Below are 20,000 nucleotides of genomic sequence, written 5' to 3'. Positions count from 1 at the left end.
AGAGCTTAGGGGACCCTCCCAACAAGCGAGCAAGTACTTGCACTAAGCAGTCAAAAGAAAAAAACTACGAAGACTCTAGCTCTTCGAATCGTAAGCTGGAACATTCGCACCATGTGCCCTGGTCTCTCAGCTGACCTTCAGCTAATGGACGACTCGTGCAAGACCGCCATCATCAACAAGGAGCTGGCACGACTCAACATCAACGTCGCCTGTCTCCAGGAAACCGCCTGGCCAACAGTGGGTCACCTATGGAAAGAGACTACACCTTCTTCTGGCAAGGCCTGTCGCAGGACGAGCTGAGGCAGTACCGCGTAGGTTTTGCAGTAAGGAACTCACTGATTACCACTACAGAAACCCCCTCCGGAGGGTCATCGAGAATTCTTGCCCTTCGCATGAAAACGTCGGCGGGCTTTGTGAACATCATATCCGTCTACGCCCCGACTCTCACCTCCACCCCAGAAGCCAAGGATCAATTCTACAGGAAACACTATCCGGAATTCCAAGTTCCGAGGGCATATATTTGCTAGGCGATTTCAACGCTAGTGTTGGGACCGACTGGCAAGCACGGCCTACCTGCCTCGGCCACTTCGGCGTCGGCAGGATGAATGAGAACGGGCAGAGGTTGCTGGAACTCTGCTGTCACCACAGCCTCTGCATCACCAACAGCTACTTTAAGTGTAAGGAGTTGCACAAAGTGTCTTGGAGACACCCTCGGTCCTGCCACTGGCACCAGCTAGACCTCGTCATCACTAGGAGAACGGACCTCGGTAGTGTCCTCCACACGAGAAGCCATCACAGCGCTGACTGTGACACGGACCACTCGCTCGTTGCAAGCAAGGTCAGGCTGAAGTCCAGAAAGATTCACGATGGCAAGACCAAGGGTCGCCCCCGCATTAAAGCCTGTGGCACTTCCGACCCCGTTAAGGCTCAGAGCTTCGCTGACAGCCTCCAGGAGAAACTTGCTGCGCAACCAACAACCAGCAACCCGGATGCCAAATGATCTCATTTCTGTGATGCCATCTATGACTCAGCCATGGCTGCATTCGGCAAAAAAGAACGCAAGAATGCTGACTGGTTCGAGGCTTGCTGGGAAGAAATGCAGCCAGTCACTGAGGCCAAGAGGAAAGTGATGCTGACTCACAAGCAGAACCCTTCCCCAAGCACACGCGACACCCTTCTAGCAGCTAGGAGCAAGGCCCAGCAGACCGCCCACCGCTCTGCCAACGAGTACTGGCAGAACCTATGCTCCAAAACCCAGCTTTCAGCGGACTGTGGCCACGCAAAGGGGATGTATGAGGGCATCAAAAACGCCACCGGCCCTACGAGTGTTAAAACAGCCCCGTTCAAATCAAAGACTGGTGAGGTCATCACTGATCAGAGCATGCAGCTGCAGCGTTGGGTGGCGCATTATCTCGAGCTCTACTCAACCCAGAACATCGTCACAGACACTGCCCTGAATGCCCTGCCTGGGCTGCCAGTCATAGAGGAGCTTGAAAATACGTCGACACTGGAAGAGCTCAGCATAGCCATCGACGGTCTCGCTTGTGGCAAGGCCGCGGGGAAGGACGGTATCCGCTGGAAGTTTTGAAGCATGGGAAGCAAACCATCATTACCAGAAATTCGAGTCATATTGCGTAACGAATACCACATGTCAGTCAAATGGAACAGAAAAAATGGCTGCCCGATGTTGTAAAGACATGTATAGGATCTAAAATAAACTATCAATTTTTGGCAGTTCAAATAAATTAAATTCGATGTGCCGACCTTTCCCTGATAAATAATATGCAACTACACTACGAAGCGAAGGTTTTTTTACCATTTCGTTCATTGTTTGAGCCGCCAAATAGCGCCAAAATAACAAGGATTTATGCTGGTGCTTGCTTTCTAATTTGATCAAAATACCTTCACTTACCTTGACTTTCAAGCTTTGAGCTGTGCGTGTCTTTGATGCTTCCATAGGTGCCGACCCCTCAAAAGTTTCTTCAAATTACGATCTTTTTAAATAACGTTCCACAATAAAACAGAATGCCGCCCATCGGCACCGAAAAGGACGCTTTTTCACGAATGGATGTAGCCTTCATCTGGTCGCACGAATGTCCCGCAGGATGCGAAAAAACGGGAAGAACAACCATCTTCCATAGCTTTCTTCGCTCAAAAAAGCTGCCATGTTTATGTCAGCTTAGCAGCCTAGCATCTTTACGCTTTCTACCGCTGTTTCAAATATCTGCAGACTTCAAAATGCGAAAAATCGCGCCAAATTACGATTGTTCTTCGAGTTTTTCACATCCTGAGCCCAGAGGAATACCGCTAAAAATGTCTTTTGTTTTGCTCAATTTCAAAAAGGAAGCCTTAGGTTGTAAGCTAAAAGTCACTGAATCCCCTCTGTCTTATATAAACCAGCAGCGCCATCTAGAATCTGAAATAGCTTTGTCAATATACATGTCATATCCAATTCTGATGAAATGGCATGAGCTTGTTGGAATGAAAGACGAGAGAGGATATGAGTTTAACTACATTGATCTTCTTAATTTTTGGATTCCTGGTCGACGGTTTAAATTAAGTAAGAAAAACGGATCAAGGATCCAAGGAAGATTGAGACGTGAAGCTGGTACAGTTGGTACATGTTGTTTTCGCAATTTGACGCCAGCGAGCATGCTCCTTTGGTTTCAAGGGTAACCGCAGACACAAATCATCACGAATTTCTGGTAATGATCCTGCAACCGCTTCATGAGCTCCTCTGCCTGGGCTGGGAGCAAGGTCACATCCCCCAAGACATGAGAGATGCCAACATAGTCACCCTGTACTAGTACAAGAGTGACCGTAGTGAATGCAACAACTATCGCGGCATCTCTCTTCTGAGCATCATTGGCAAAGTTTTTGCTCGGGTCACCTTGACCCGCCTGCGGAGCCTTGCTTCGCTAGTCTATCCCGAGTCACAGTGTGGCTTCAGAGCCGGGGGGTCCACAGTGGACATGACCTTCTCCCTTCGTCAGCTGCAGGAGAAGTGTCGAGAGCAGCAGCAGCCATTGTTCCTCGCCTTCGTGGACCCCGCCAAAGCTTTTGACTTGGTGAGCAGAAGCGGGCTCTTCAAGATCCTCCAGAAGATTGGCTGCCCTCCAAAGCTCCTCGCAATCATCACCCCCTTTCACCAGGACATGCAGAGTACGGTCTGCCTCGATGGGGCCACCTCGATGGGGCCAACCCTGTTCGGAATTTTCTTTTCGATGCTGCTCCAGTATACCTTTGTAGACTGTACAGAAGGTGTCTCCGTCTGGACGAGGTCAGACGGCAAACTCTTCAACATCGCCAGACTCCGCGCCGAAACCAAAGCTTACGTGGTGCTCATACGGGAGCTGCTGTTTGCAGACAGGACTTTGGGCTAACGATCAGCCTCAGGACGACCAAAATCCTGGCGCAAGGTGCTGAGTCCGCCCCCCCACCCCCCGTCATCCCCATAGACACACGGAGATGGAGGTTGTGTACACCTTCACCTACTTGGGCTCCACCGAGTCAAGCTCGACCTCGTTCGATGCTGAGATCAGCTGCAGGATCGCCAAAGCAGCTGCTGTCATGGCCAAACTCAACAAGCGAGTGTGGGGTAATGACCTGTTGAGCGAAAAGACCAAGATGTGCTTTTACCAAGCTTGTGTCCTGTCGACTCTCCTTTATGGCAGCGAGTCGTGGACGACCTACGCCAGACAAGGGCGGCAACTCAACGGATTCCACCTCCGCTGCCTTTGGCACCTGCTGCACATCAGGTGGAATTACAGTCACCAACACCGAGGTCCTGGAGCGCGGTGGCTCACTAAGCATGTCATCACTGCTCATTCAGCGACGCTTTCGATGGCTCGGCCATGCACATCGCATGGAGCCTGCCCGCCAACTGAGAGAAATCCTTTATGGAGAACTGCGGGAGGGCGTCCGTCTCGTGGGTCGACCGGTGCTGCGCTAGAAGGTCGTCGTCAAGCGAGACTTGCAATCTGCACTAATCGACATCAGTACATGGGAGGACATCGCCAATCACCGAAGTACATGACGGCAAAGTGTCAAAGTGTGGGTTTCAAAGGCGGAAGCGAACGCTAGAGTCCAAGCTACATGCAAGAGAGCCGCGAGGAAAGAACGCGCAGCCTCTGCGCGTGTTTCCACAAGGCACGTCTGCGCCACCTGCAACAGAGACTGCCACTCCAGGATCGGGCTACACAGTCATACAAGATCCTGCCCAAATCCCCAGCGCTAACCATAGCCTTTCCGAGACGAGGATGCCACTACTGCCGTAGCTAATGTTACTACGTCTCACCTTATTTAGATAGGCAGGTCCACATCAGCATTTGGCTGACTTTTACCAAATTGCGTTAACAAATAAAGCTATGTATGGATGTATTTATGTATACGAATGTATTTAACAACCAAAAACAAATCATGGGAGCCCACAGCGCTTACCAAATATCCAGATGAAATTTCTCCTTGTAGGAATCGGTAACCTGGCTGTTGAGATATATACAACAAAGAATGTAAATTGGTTATGATGACTTAAAATCGCAGAAAAAAGGCCGTAAATAAATTTGGTGAAGTAAGTTCTTCTTATAAACAATCATTTATTTAAAATTAATTGATACGTAAAGATAAGATTTCCACAGTATGCAAATGGTCATGGGCGAAACGAACTCATAACGATATGGCAACAGTATAGGACGTCACAATTATTACAGAAAACACAGACCTTGCCGTGCAAGGTATATATGAACGGTGCTCCGGGCAAAAAAAAATTTTAGATTGTAAACGAAAAAATAAATAGGTTTTACGCATAAAAATATGTTCTCTGATTATAGTTAATTACGGCCGGGAAAACATATTATATTTAAAAATCACCTGAACAAAAATGTACAGTGCTTTATTGAGAAAAATCGACCCTGATTGAAGAAAAGTCAACAGGTCTCGAGTACCGCGAATAAACTGTTATTCATCCAAGAAAAGTGATTATCTTACATTGTAAAAATTTCATTCCATACGGGGTTCAGTGTGTTTTCCTTCACTTTTGTCACGTGGATTAAATCCTCATGAAGAACATCTCGTACTGTTTTGGATTTTTTACGATGTGCTTTGATATTTTTTTCTTTTTCTTCCACTACATGATCGCTCCTCATCAATCCTAACATGCAGTATGGATCACTTAGCCCTGGAACAGATCAAAAAAAAGTTAATGCCCGCCGTTTTCTGCTTCAAAGGCATCACCTTAACAAACAAAGAAACAAAACACAAATGGAAATGCTCACATTTCAAAATTCTTGCCTTCATTGTGAAAATGCTACCGTCATTTCAGCAGAATAAAGAGATAGCAGACATAACATCGTTATAAGTTTTGTGAAGCATACTGACCGTTTGCGTCTTTTGCTTCCAAATTCCTTGCTTCAATAACTTAAGAAACAAAAACCAAACCAAACATTAATAGCGTGAATTTTTCGTTATGGTAGCTATTGAATTTAACTTTCCAGAGATGAAACTGCTTTCTATGAAATACTTCGCCACTGGACTAAGGAACTCGAAATGGGATATTTCGTGCCATATATATAGCGAGAGAATTTAGTATTGGATGGGCGACACTTGTCCTTTTCAACGGGTCGACTTCGGTATTCTGTAGTATCTTTTGTATGTTCTCGGTTACGCGATTGGAAACGGAGTAAACTATTTGTGTGTAACGCTGATTTCACCATCTATTGTTAAGCAATGTCCAGCGTGTTCGCCAGCCAGCCAGCCAGTCAACAGAATGTTGCATTGTAATTAAGAAGTCCGTTGACATTTAAACTACTTGGTAAATTAAGATAAAGGAACTTTTTATTGTCCCTCATAAACCTCGGGCATCTAGTACGTATAATTCCAATGCAAATTACTTTTTCCCTTGAAGGACCCCTTTAAGAGTTTCAGCTTTACATTTATTTACAGCAAACGAAAATTGTCGGGACTAAAACATTGTTTGCTCAAGAAATCTATTTGATTTTAGCTCATACCTGGTCTAGTCGAGAAAATTACGAAACAAAAAGAAATATGCTAGCATTGAAGGATTTTCACTAATGCCTACGCGACAAGCTGCAGTCTGCCATTTTCCAAATACCCTTCAGAGTCATGTAGCAGATCTCGTCAGAAACCCATGACCCGGAGCCTACAACTCTACTGTGTTCGTGTAACGGTGTTTTCACAGACCGATTTATTTATATATTGAGTTTCCCGCGAATGAGACTCCCACAGGAGCCCGATGACCAATTACAAGAAATTAAGCTGACGTCATAGGGTCACCGAACCGGAACTGCCTTTGTTTTTTGACCTAATTCGCGGGAAGGGCTAGGCTAAAAATAAACCTACTTGTGAAAACGCCGTTTCACAGACGCTGTATGGAAGTTGCACGCTCCAGATGGGCTCCTGATCTCGTAACTTATAATGTGATTGGCTTGATACCCACGGCCAAGGGTCACGGAACACTGCGGGGAAATCTTTAATTCATAACGAGCGTGTTATTATCGAGCAATATACTATCTGTGGCTTAGGCCCGTTTTAAACGTTGCATTTTACATGTGCCGAATCTAATGCAAATGAGTGAAAACAATAGATTTTTCTCATTTGCATTAGAATCGGCACATACAATACATGTTAACTGGGAATTCAAGAGAGCCGAATCACAGGTGATAAAAGGCTAATTTGGAAATCTCACCTTCTACTTTCATAAAACATGTTGGAGGCTGGAAAGACAAATCAAATAATAAAAAGCAACATCCCGAAACAAGAAGTAAAAAGTTTTGTTCTCTGCCTGTTGTTCATTCTCGTCCCCTGAGGCCGCGATTCTTTCGGTCAGCACCGAGAATAACGACCTCTGGCTGGTTCCGAACCAGGAAGTCCGCGAATCACGGACTTCCGGCTCGTCTGCGCAATCTCAGAAATTTGAAACAACTAGTAGCTGTCAACGGTTATCAAAATAGACCCCCAATGAGACTGCGAATATTTCGGAACCGGCCAGAGGTCGTTATTCTAGGTGCTAACCTAAAGAATCGCGGCCTCTGGGGACGAGAATGCCTGTTGTTACTTCTGTAAAGGGGCACTGTCACGGACGCGCATGCGCCAGGTTTAAAATTTTCAATACAATACAATACATACTCAATTGACCGCTCCCCATAGGGCTTTTCAGTGTCAATGAAACACAACGAAACGACAGAACAGAGCAACAACAACCGGAGGCAAACCCAGTTGGCTATTTAGCTGGGAAGGAACAAATTCAACGGTTTTGAACCCGGGATCTCCGGATCTCAAGGCAAGCGCACTAACCATGCACTGGGCTACACTGCCTCCGAGAGAGGTGCAGACAAGAGAGAGAGGTGCAGACAATTTATAATATGGTGACCACTGTCGCATGCAGAATGTTAAACACTCAGCGCACAAATTGTACTTCAATCTCCTCAAGAAAGCAACGCTGAGCAGTCAAAATACCAATGTAGCATCCACAATGAAGCTTTCTAAGGCGTGAATTAATGAGAAATTCGACGTATGGTGTAAAGGCCGTTTCGCTATCAACAAGGTTCGAAGTCCGTCTTCGTGGCTCATTTGAAGCTAGTCGCTTGACTACCACATCATCATCATTCATTTGTTAATAAACGTTCGCTTTGAAATGCGTATTGAATATTTTGAAGAAAAACACGGCTGAATTTTTTCTCTGCTTACCGTCTTTCGACTTCAAAAGTAGTCACTTACAAATAAATGCACTCTCTTTCAACTATGGAATGGCATGTTAATCTGATAATATGTTTGGTACTATATCGCAGTGAAAAATATATTTCTGTGCGAGTGCTTGAACCACCGACAGTGTTTTCGGTCATACTTCACTGAATTCAGCTGTCAGTAAACAAACATGGCATGATATTTGTGTTAGCTTTTATTTCTTGGACTTCAAATCATCGATAACAGATAAATATACATTTAAGTGCTTTTCTAACGCCTTATTTAGTCTAGAATTAAACAGGAATGGCAAAAAACTTAACTGCTGTTAAAATCTCTTAGTGAGAAAAACTCTGTGCATGTCATCGCATAAAACTGTGCCCCTTTACGAATAGGCCAGTTTCGTATTCTAACGGTTGGACTGGATCTAGCATTAAATGGAGGCTAATGCGGGCAAATTAATTTGCATTTGAACCTGGAAAAGATTTGCCCGCCTTAGCCTCCATTTCATGCTAGATCCAATCCAGCCGTGAGAATTCGAAAATGGCCTATGAACTAAAATACAATAGTCTCTCATGACTGTGGATAATAGACCAAATCGACTAACTCAGTATTATTGTACCCAATTTAAATCTCCCGAGCTTAAGATTCTTTGTGTGGTGTATTTACATTATAATGTAGCATTCACATTTAAATGACATGGAAATACCTGGAACAAAACGTTTTATTCCCGATGGGTTCGAATTGGGAATTGAGTTAGCCGATTTGGTCTATTAAGCCAGAGTCCGTTGGCCAGTGCTTTGGAGAAAGCACTTGCACCATTGTGACTCTGGTTTAAGGTTACAGGTTACCTTCAGGGGTGTCTTTCATAAAATCGCTCTTGTTCGCGTTGCTTTTAAAGAAACCCAAGGGAATTATATACCACTGGAAAGCTAATAAAATGTAGGTTTTGCCTTTAACGTTCACGCTTTTTATTTCGAAAAGCGAGCGCAAGCGCTCAAACGCGAAACTGACCTTGTCTGCTCCGCTGAAGTAAGATTGTGCAGAGGACGCGAGCACCTGACGATAAATTTCCATTTTTCCCTCCGTTCAAAATCAACTTATTTCTGGAATGTTATGCACACTTTTCACGCCGAACGACTTAGAATAATAGAGAAATCATTATACTAACTGTAAATAATATTTAGTTAACGTTCTCGTAGCCTTCGTCGTTGTCGGCATAAGTAAGAAAAGACTGATTGTTTTGGTGGAAATCCAATGGCGTAGCACACTCCAGGACCATTAGTAAACAGACCACTCAATCAGAGCCGGGTTTAGACATGGAAAGTTTTATGCTTGCCCGAAGTATTTACCATAACTGTTGGGTTAATGCAGAATTATTTAGTGTCTAATTAAAGGATTAATACCTCTCTTTCCTTCGTCTTAGCATAAAGATTCCTGTGTATCTCCTCTGATATGTTGAGAGCCTGTAAAAAAACGTTACATTCTTAAAAATCATCGTCTATATCTAAATAATGGCGTACCGAAAAAAATTATGGAGGTTTAAGGTTGCTTCCAAGTAAAGTTCTCAAACCATAAAAAAAAAAGAGAAAAAGAAAAAAAAAAGAGATTCGCTTCTGTACCAAAATCACATCTTCGGCTTCTGATTGTTAATATTCTCTACATGAGAAAAAGAATATACTGTAATTCATTGGAAAAGGTTAGTTGCTGTTTTTTAGGATCTGTTCCTTCGGCCCTCCCAGTACTGACTTGAAAGCTCACAAAGCAACATCGCTATCATCAGTAGACTTTCAACAGAATATTACGCTGTCTCACAACCTGAGCGCAAACCACATTGCTGGCTGCTTCCGGTCAGCAGCTATCTCAGGTACTTAAGTGATTGCCTCTAAAGCCGGCTGAAGGTCAGAATAGAATCCCGATCACATCCCTCGAGTGCAAGGGAGATCAACGGTATTTATCAGATGCCTAATTGAGAGCACGGGTTAGTCATCAGTAAGCAAAGCATAAGTTCCAGTAGAGTGGGTTGCAAACTAATAAACAGACTCATTGACAATAAACTTAAAAAAAAAAAACGTTTCAGTAATATGTTGTGGGCCTCTTACCTCTTGAGCATACACAAATAAACTCCCATGACTGAGTTCTCCTGTTGTTTTCCTGGCTCCAAGCTGATGAATTACAGTGTATAGTAGCTCACAGTACAATGCCTCACGCTATCTTAGGACCAAAAGTTATAGTTACGGTTACGTATAGCTTATTGAGGTTCGTGTTTTGGTACAATTTAAACATTATCATCCCCCGATACTTGAATTTACTATAAGCACATCCGGTGCTTACACCCTCTGCTCGGAGACGGGTGGTCACTTAACGGAGTATTAAAAGCACATTCGTTGATCTTGAGAACGAAATTCTTGTAATGACACACAGCTGAACAGAATGTTTACGTTTAATAAGCTGGCATGTGCTAGATGTTGTTGACTGAGATCATTATGAAAAAGATATTGATCAAACACATTGCTGATGAAGTTGGACTGGGTAGTTCAGAGAAAATATCCGGTGACCGGATATTTCGTTAGAACCAAGAGAAAATGTGGGGACATAGAGGGAGGCTCCCGGTCCAGCCCTTGGGATATGTCATGTTCACGAAAGTTATTTTTAGACGAGCGGAAGTCTTCCGAGACGTCCGCATGCAGGCCAACTTCGGTCCGATGTTTGAAAGAAAGTAAATATTCATCAGCCTTCCACGTGCGCCGTCATTTTCTCTTTTCATTAAGAACCTGAGAGCGAGGCAAGACTGCATGCGGACGTCTCGGAAGACAGACTTCCGCTAGAACAAAGACTTCCGCTCGTCTAAAAATAACTTTCGTGGACATAACATATCCCGGCCAACGCCCTGAGCCTCCCTCTCTGTCCCCTCATTTTCTCTTGTTAGAACGTAACAACTCGAACTTGTCATTTGCTTTGGGTTTGGAATTCTTTTTAACGTTAATGAATTCAGTTAATTTTTTAACCTGTTTGTCAGTTAGAGTTGCTCCATCTGAAACAGACGAGAGAACTTCTGCGTCACCACCTTCATCTTCCCCTGAATAGTTCACGGCTTCAGTGATAACATCCTTGAAATACATTTTAGAAAATCTTAGTCCGCTGCTTTAAAGCAACAAATATGAAATACGTCAATTATGGAATAAGTCCAAAACCATTAGGCTCGAAAATTATTTTACACTGAGGGTGCAGATAATGCATATGTTGTGGTTTCATTTTGTTATTGGCCAGTATAAATTTTTTAAACTGGTTTTTTTAAATCAAATGTCTAAAAAAGGGATTTTTCTTTTGGAAGGGGTTGTAGTTAAAAAAACAGGGGCTCGGTTTTTTTAGGGGATCTAAAAAGAAGTTAGACATCTTTTCTTCCCTTCTATTCACCTACCCCTTCCTGATCCTCTCCAGTATCTTTATCCTACCCCACCCTTTCTTCACACATCTATCTATTGAATAAAACTCCAGTTGCGCGTCAGTATTGCTTGAAGATTTGACACTGCGGGGTTGTACGTTGTGACAAATGGTAGAATTTTCTCGCTGGTTTTGGCTTTTCGTTTAAGTGCCGACTGTCTTCCAGAAGAATTGACCTCCGATAGAGTTCTCTGGATATATACTTAGGGTAGCCTCGCTCTTCAGGGCGGGCTTTGAATCAATTGTTTTTGAGGAGTTTGTACGGAGGAGCAATATGGTACAATACAATACAATACAATATTCTTTATTTTGAGAGGGTAATGCATGATTAACCCAGTAAAGAGTTTTCTAACAAATGGCCCTCTGTATTACAAAGGTCAGACCACAACACCGGGAACACTGTCCCCTACTCTTTTCGAATAGTGTGTGGGATCTTTAACGTCCCACAGAGTTAATGAACAAGGGTTGTGAGACGGGACCTCCGGCTTATCGTCCTTATCCGAGAAGACTAAAGAGTCTAACCATTTGCAGATGTAATTACAAAGGCAGCACTTTCTCCTCAGTTATTTAAAGACCCTGAGCGTTGGTCAGGCCGGAGTTGAACTCAGGACTTCCCGCGTGACAGCCCGGTGCTCAACCAACTGAGCCACCGGTGCGCGGTGCGCGGCTTCTCCTCTGATAAAACCATTCTTGGCACCGGGCGGGTGACAAGAGGTAAAATGCGTGTATTGGAACGTTTCAGTCGGCTTGTGACATGTTCTGATATCGAGAATGGATTCTTTTTTGAATCCTTCTCCTTTGTATACTGTTGTTTCTAGGAAAGTGATCTCCTTCTCTGAAATTTCAGCTGTAAACTTAATAGTTGGATGGAAATGAACTTGCTTACCTTAATTTGGCTCTCAACTTTGCTTTTATTTTGTTCCAGTGAATTAAAGTTCTCGAAGAAGTTTCCATCAAAATTCTGAGCACTAATGATCACAAAAGCATGATTAATACAAGTTGATATCCCATTCTTTAACTTCATAGTTTTGTAATCAACCTCTCCCTTCCCTGACAGAAATTTGCAATGAATCTAATCATGACTCGGCTTAGGAAGTTATAAACATTTCCTCCTCAATGGAACCCATCCCCTTTCCCGCTGTGGGTATACCGAGACATCTTTGTGGTGTGCAACAATAAGGCAAGTATAGGCAAACTACGGAAGTTTAATTCACGTCAACCTATACTTTTCAGGGAGTCCGACGTGGCAGTGGTTTATAACGATGTGTATATAAATTTCCATTAGTAGATATGTGCCTCGTCACGAAAATGACACATCAAACAAGCAAAAAGAACATTCTCCGTTGTAGAAAACTGGCATGAAACACAACAGCTGTTTAGTTTTAATTTTATTTCGGCCTTTGGCCCTCTTAGGGACTAAGTAATACAATAAAATGTGCAAGGTCATATGATAAAGAACTTAGGTTAAGTGGAAATGTCTGATCTCGCCAAACGTAAACAACCATAATTTACATTTTGAGTCCAGTTTTTCACCCGAGTGCTCTGTTGTTAGGGGTATGTAAATGTAAATGTTTAAGTGAATGTGTATTAACACTGTTAACAATAAAACACCCTCTGCTCACAGGGAGAAGCGCAATTTTCGGGAATGTCTGAAATCATTCGTGATGCTATGAAAAAAAAGAAACTAATGAGCATATTAAAATAATTGCCTTGCCAAATTATACGACCGTAAAGAGTCATAAAAATATATCATTATCCTTGCATTGTTCATGTATATGACAACAGGTAAAATTGAGAACCACAAACACGGAGGAAGGTAAACTGTAGGCGAGTTCATACTAGGTACATAAGTAGGCCATAAGTTTGCCTTAAGTATACTTGGAGTATGAACGGGGGTTATTTTGGTTTAAGTACCTTACTTTGTAACCTTGGAAACGACCTATCCTCAGAGAAGCCGAAGTACGCTCTCAAGGCTAGTTTTACCGTGCTCGAATGCGTTCTTACGCACTATCAAAACACTCGAAAGCGATAATACGTCAATCAACTATACGGCGGGAAAAGCTAGTGCACGCAAACCTTCGTGGCGAAGCAAAAGCATTGATCACAACGGAAGCCGACATCGTTTCTCCTCTCACCAAATTGTAATCCACAGCTTCTATAAGTGTTGCCGGTTGCAAGCTGCCATAATGCTAAACCAACCCTTTCTTCTACGCTAATCGGCGCTCGCATCTGCGTCTGTTGTTTTTGCAGATCTACTCTTACAAGGTCACAAAGGTATTCAAATGTTTTCATGAGTGACGCGAAAAAGTTCCTTCCAAAGAAAATGCAGTTCTGGATTAGCTATTAGAAGGCGAAACCAGTTCTGTGGTCGAGGCCAAACCCAAGCTCTTCTTCTCAGTTGTGGTCTTTGTTGCTGTGAAACTCCTGCCATACACATAAGCAACATCAGACGATTTCTCCGGCTAATTCTAAAGGCTTCCTCCATCAAAGCAAAGCAATACATTTGTTGAAGCCCGAAAGACCGCTGTCGCAAGAGTAGAGAAGTAAAAATCAAAATAAGACATGCTATTCGAACGTTTCGAGGGCGCACGGTGAAAGTTTGAAAGTCTTGCTATTTGCTTTGACGGGTTTTGCCGCATAGTTTGATTGACAAGCGATCCCGCAAGTAGCATACCTAACAATTTAGTATGAACGCTTATCTTTAAAAGTAAGTATCGCCCGTCTCAAGTTCACTTGAGTTTTTAAGGTACTTAAGGCCTACTTGGGCCTTAGTGTGAACTCGCCTTGTGTGTATCACTGAAAAATCTAGCACTTAAGACTAAGAAATGTAAATAACGCAAGATCGAATTTAAAGAGACAGCAAAGGATAAAAGAAACAGACATGAAGAACTTGTGAAAACATGTCTCACATCGAGATCAGACAGCAGAATATCTGAACTTGTTCTATGGGCAAAAATTTGTCAGAAAGCATGATATGTTATGAGAAGATGTTTAGGTCTGAAACCAAGAAGTAAAAAGAAAGATCACTGAATTTACGGGAAAAGGTCTGTCAGATCCAAGTGAAATTTATCTGTTTCCGTCATATTTTAATCGAGTCGTGTTTTCAAAGACGAAACATGGCATCGGCAAACGAATATCAACAAGACAAAATCATGAATAATTACTTGTTCTCAGGGGATGGGAATAACAAGGTTGCTATGTGCTTGAAATTGACTGTAGCCGTTAAATAATTCAGTCAGAGTAAAAAAAACAGATGAAGAAAAAGTACCCATTATTGACAATATTCTGAATTTCTTACCGATCGAACGGTGTTTGTCCTTCCAAATACAAAGCGCGATGGGTAACCGATAACTTCTGGCGCTGGCCAAGTTTCCGCGACTTTCGTAAACGCTCCCGTTGTCGTTCGGTTTCGACGAAGGTCGCTTCAGAAGTCATTTTCAGAGGGTATGCAACATTTCATCATTCGACTCTCAACTTAAAACACACTGCAGTGCCGGGCAGTGTAAAACTTAACTTTCCGCTTAACTTAACATATTCCGCTTTGACTTATTTGCATTTGCAAATGTAAGATCTTTTTAAGCGGGATCATAATTCCAAAAAATTGCGATAGTAACAATACTAATGTAGACAATTGCGCTGCGACAAATTTAGTTGACACTGAGTTGAGCGGTTGAAACTTAATACCAAGTGTCATTGTAAATTCTTGCCAAACCTTTCAGTTTAAGAATGCGCAAAATTTTCAGGTCACTGCTATTAATTAGAAATTCTTGTGTTTAATTAACCATGCATAACCAAAAATCTGGGTCAAAATTAAGAGGGGACGCAGCTCTTAATTTACAACCCAGCTCTATTGTTTTTAGAGCTAGGGTCCACAGCTCTTTAGATTGACAGCGTTTACCTCAAAGTATAAGAACCTGGCAAGTTTCCCCTTTTAGTAATCTTGAAAAATCGCCGACAAAGCTCATTCTCTTTTTATGCTGTCTTCCATCTCTTGTATCGTACTATTGAAAAAGCTGTCAGCTTTCGCAGGGCTGCCTCGTCATATGCATTTAGTTGTTAGTGGTTTTAAATAAAAGAATTATATCATTTGTATCATAATTGTAACAAACAAATTTAAAAAAACTGAAAACAGCGAACAAACGAAAGTAAATCTTGAAGTAAAAAACGTTTTCTGGTTAAAAAAGGTTAAAACACAAGCTTTCGGCTATCAGTCTTATGAGCCCGAGTTGGATATGAAGGATAAAATAACCAACGAGTGTGTAGCGCGAGTTGGTTATAATCACTTCATATCCAACAAGGGCGAATGGAATAATTGTTTTAGTAAATTCTCAAGCCGGGTTTTGCCGATTTTTATTTCCACAATTTTACAAAGCGTCCGGAAAGAGCATCTTGGCGCACTATTTTCCATATGACGTAAAACTTCGACTATTGCCTCTTATAGTTCACCACTAAATTTTCTCCGATTCGTATTGGTTTAAATTGATCAAGTGACGCGATAGTGTTCGTACGCGGAGAGACACTATCAGCCCATAGTGCCCGTCCGAGGAAAACACCAGGATGGATAGTAGTCGTCCGCTGAAAAAACAGTTGACAGTTGTACGCTATTCTTTAGCCAATGTACGCTGCGAATTATTGACATTTGTGACTGCCTGTACGCATGAATAAATATTTGATTGATCTGCATTAAGTGGATTTTGACTGTTTTTCAACTGGCGAGCGGAAGAAAATTTAGTGGTGAACAATAAAGACAATAGAGTGTTTATGTCTCAGAACTATCGGTCTGATAGTTGCCCCGTGGAAATTTGATGTTCTTTAAACTAGCATATTAGCCCTCGAAGCTTCGCTTCTCGGGCAAATATTTGTTTTAAGAACATCAAATTTTCGCGGGGCAACTATCAGCCGATAGTTCCTCGACAGAAACACTCTATTGTTTAAATAGTCGGAGTTTTTAGCCAATCAAAAAGCTAGAAATGCAATAGTCGGAGCTGAAAATTTACTATATAGCCTCAAGAGATTATGATAACCCTAACCCTTGATAATCTCTTGATAGCCTTTAACGAAGGAAAGAACCTTTTTTAACCAGAGAACGTTTTTTACTTCAAGATGTATTATCCTGGTTACATTTCTATTTTTAAACGAAAATAAGTCACTTGGTGTAGAATTTTCCTTACAAAGTAAATGCTTAGTTGCAGGATTATCATTGTTGCTGTAGGTCATGAGGTAAACGCATGATTCTGGATAGACGGCCCGACACTGAGTAGGGAGGGAACAGTCCGAAAAGAAATGGCCCCGTTCCTCACTACGGAGCCCCTGCTCTTTTCTCAAAAGTCCCAAAAACCAATTTTGAAACTCCATTCTGCGTCTTCTCAGTGAAAGGGCATTCTTTTAACATGTTTTTAAAATAGGAAAATAGCTAACCAGTCATGCCTTTAACCCTCTTCCTTTACGACATACAGTATTCCGCACGTCTGGCCGGTCGGCACACTGAATCAAACAAACTATTAACTGTTCTTTTTAAATGTTTGATGGAGAAAAGGCATAGAAAGGGGTGCAGATACCATATACATGCCTTTTGCATGGTATCTTACATTTAGGGGCGTTGAACTAAGCATGCTTTAATTAACTACTTGCACAATCCCATAATACACTTCTATTACCCCCCAAAACTTTTGCATAACCATTGTTTGCAATTTCTCCTGGGACATGTCCCAAGAGAAGTCGAAAACAATGTTTATGCAGATTTTTGGGGGGTAAAAGAGGTGTATTATGGGATTTGTGCAAGTAGTGAATAAACAAACGCTTTGGATACGAACTTGAAATGCTCTGAAAAACCTCAATTTTATTGTCAAATCTAAAACGGATTATTGTTATTGCACAGACTATGGCGTTGAGAGAAGGTACAAGGTAAAATTACACAATTTTACGGCAATGGAAGAAAAACATTTCGCAAAAATTATCGAACATGTGTTGCCTCAAAAAAGAAAGAAAAAGAATAAACGCAAAATGATAAGAAAGGAGGAAGATGATTTTAAATAAATATTAGCCTGTTCCAGGCTCCAGATAGTCGGGAAAACGAAAACAACTGCGTGGGAAAAGTGAAAAGCGAGCCACTCAATTTTTCGCACGCATTTTTTTTCTCTTTCCCTACTATCTGGGAGCCGGGAACAGGCTAAATAAATACTGGTATCAAAGTACTCGGTACCTGGCAGAGTAGTGACTGATTTTCAATCATTACTGTAACTGCAATTGGTGCTGCTGTGAAGAGAGTGGCACTCAGTCGATACATGAGAGTGCGGCCAATCTCTTGGATAAACGATCAAACGGAATAAACTAATATTGAAACTGTGCATGTGAATGCACAATATGGTAGTGGACTGTATACGTCGGATATCCTTGAAACTGTCGTAAAATTAGCCAGTAACACTGAAGACTACCGAAGGAAGAGGGCGTTATAAAGTTTTCGGGATCGCCTGAAACAGAAAACTGAAATGATTTAAGAACTTTCTAAGAAGTGTAATGGAAGCGTGCTCGTGAGTGTGGGTATGAACTGGTCAGCACAGGAATTGACCCAGACAAGACGGATTTAAAAAGAGAAACTAATTACTTATTCGTGCAATAATTCAATTTTATTTTCCAGATCACACTTTTACGTAACACACGAGACTAAATTATTGGTCCAACAGATCCTTTGTTATATACGCCGACTCTCTGAATATATATGTCTTTCACGATGTAAATCCCAGGTGTCGACAACTTGGGTCAACAACAAAATTATTGCCATCTAAGCAGATCATTGGATAGTTTAAAAACATATCTCGTGACTGCCCTAAAGACATACCACAGAGTCTCGTGATCCGATTTCATTCTATCATGCCGGTTTTCACTGTCACATCATCATCAAAACCATTCAACAAATAAAGTCAAGAATCAAAGAAATAAAAGAAGATGAATATTGAAACAGTCTCGCAAAGCTTCAGATCTATGCGATGTTTCGTGCGGGAGATATTCGAAGAAATGTTTTACTCAAATTTATAAGGATTTGTATGGAGACGCCATGTTTGTGTCCCTCTGAGGGACAAATAGGGCGACCAGAAGCTAACAAATACATGTGTCATCGAGTTTTGCTATAAAAAGCCAGTAGTCGTCTTCTGAGGGCTTATAAACATCTATATGAGTACTTATTCTCATATAAGGACTGTTCAGATTGCAAAATCTCAGCGGATAAGTCAATCAGTGAACCTACGTGATAGCATTCTCGACCGCAATTTCAATATCGTGTCACGCAAAAGCTTAGAAATTCAACCTTGCTTTATCACAAGACGAAAAACCTTATCAAACTTAAATTTGTGAAAAGATAAGTCTTCAGTTTTTCTAATAACTACCGAAACTAAAATCTCAAAAGGATTGATAATTCCTTATTTTTAGTTTTGATGACGCTACGTGAAAACCAAGAATTTAACCCGGAAGAATAAACAGTATCCTACCTTTCGACTTCGCTGTTACTAGATTAAGACACTTAAGAGCAGACTTTTAAAGACGCCTACCCGGCTTTAAGTTTCGGTACGATCAACAAAGCAACATGAAGAGGTCTGTCACTTTCTTATGTTGTGTAGCATCAGTTAGCGGTTTTTTTCGTCAAGATTGAGGACGATGAAGTTCAGTGGAAAGCTTGGAAAGCATTTTATAGCAAATCATATGCAACGGAGAGCGACGAAAATGCCAGAGGAGCCATATGGAGAGACAATCCCAAGGTAATAGACCATATTATCCTAAGAGAACAGAAGCGATATACTACAATTTCCTTGGCAACTAAGCTAAACTCCTTATCGAGCCTCTTCTAGCAAGTAGGGGCGTGGTGTTGCTGTTGTTGCACTTCTAATGCTATTTTTGGGCTCCTCAGTGGTGTTCGTTTAGTAAAACAAAGAAAACAAAGGAACTGAAATTTTCCAGGCCCATACGCTGATGTAATATGCAGATGACATTTGCAAAGACATTACATTACAAGCTAATGATTCTCAAACACTATGACTTCGACGGAACAGCAGAATTACTAGCCCCATAACACATTAACTTCATCTCACAATATAAACCCGGTTAAGGGATATTCGCAAAGTTGCCTCATTATTTATTACCTATTGTAGCAAGGAATCTAGTCACAAAACAAACTGCCAATTGACTTATAATAATGCACCATTTGTTCCTGGAATTTTTATTCGGTCATGTCTTTTTGGATCATTGGAGTTCGTGTTGAAATTAGGGAACAATACCAGGTTTTATAAGCCTCTTGGTTTGTGCTGGGCTCCCTTGCCAGATTACAATTAGCAAATAAATGAACTGAACTGGGCTGAGGGGGTGTGCTAGTTTAGTTATACTCTTCAAGTTAGCTTTCTCTCTTTTATTCTCTTAATATATGGTTTCCAATGTTTACTTACAAGGCCACTCTTAAACCTTGGCAATGAACCAGTTTGGAGACCTGACTCAAAACGAATACCGCTTTATTTACTTGGGTACGCGAGGACACTTCTCTATGCAGGGAAAGCGAAACGGTTCCATCTTCATTCCACCTAGTCACGAGACGTTAGCAGCTGAGGTTGATTGGAGACAAGAGGGATACGTAACTCCGGTGAAGTTTTTCCTGATAATTTTCATTAAAGTTTAGAGCGAACCTCTAAACTGTTGAGAAAATAAAACCCCCGTGTCCTTGGAAAAGCCCCAAGCTCACCCAACCTACGCCAGTTTCAGCGCTGATAATATCCAATCTTGTCTAAATGATGATTTAGTAAATGTTAGCACTTGGCTGATAGCGAATAAACTCACGCTTAATATGACCAAAACTGAATTTATGCTAATTGGGTCAA

The 20,000-nt window shown here is 41.9% G+C and overlaps 2 protein-coding genes across 2 annotated transcripts in view; one reads left to right on the top strand and one right to left on the bottom strand.

Annotated features, from left to right (window-relative positions):
• Positions 1-14,872, bottom strand: part of LOC138014619 (BAI1-associated protein 3-like) — a 43,524-nt gene extending 28,652 nt beyond the window's left edge. The window contains exons 1-9 of the mRNA XM_068861743.1: positions 14,441-14,872; positions 12,029-12,110; positions 10,707-10,808; positions 9,801-9,908; positions 9,105-9,164; positions 6,704-6,731; positions 5,377-5,415; positions 4,987-5,176; positions 4,441-4,485 (exon numbers count right to left, since the gene is read on the bottom strand). Of these exons, the coding sequence (XP_068717844.1) occupies positions 4,441-4,485; positions 4,987-5,176; positions 5,377-5,415; positions 6,704-6,731; positions 9,105-9,164; positions 9,801-9,908; positions 10,707-10,808; positions 12,029-12,110; positions 14,441-14,577 (791 nt within the window). The 5' untranslated portion in view covers positions 14,578-14,872. The remainder of the gene's footprint in view (positions 1-4,440; positions 4,486-4,986; positions 5,177-5,376; positions 5,416-6,703; positions 6,732-9,104; positions 9,165-9,800; positions 9,909-10,706; positions 10,809-12,028; positions 12,111-14,440) is intronic.
• Positions 14,873-18,659: 3,787 nt separating this feature from the next.
• The window catches only part of LOC138014631 (uncharacterized), a 7,161-nt gene continuing 5,820 nt past the window's right edge, over positions 18,660-20,000 (top strand). The window contains exons 1-2 of the mRNA XM_068861752.1: positions 18,660-18,893; positions 19,578-19,765. The gene's annotated coding sequence lies outside the window, so the exon portion shown is untranslated. The remainder of the gene's footprint in view (positions 18,894-19,577; positions 19,766-20,000) is intronic.

Source organism: Montipora capricornis, chromosome 8, assembly GCF_036669925.1.
Source record: "Montipora capricornis isolate CH-2021 chromosome 8, ASM3666992v2, whole genome shotgun sequence".
In the NCBI taxonomy this organism is placed as follows: domain Eukaryota; kingdom Metazoa; phylum Cnidaria; class Anthozoa; order Scleractinia; family Acroporidae; genus Montipora; species Montipora capricornis.
The sequence above is the reverse complement of the archived record's forward strand: the minus strand, read 5'-3'. Positions and strand labels throughout refer to the sequence as shown.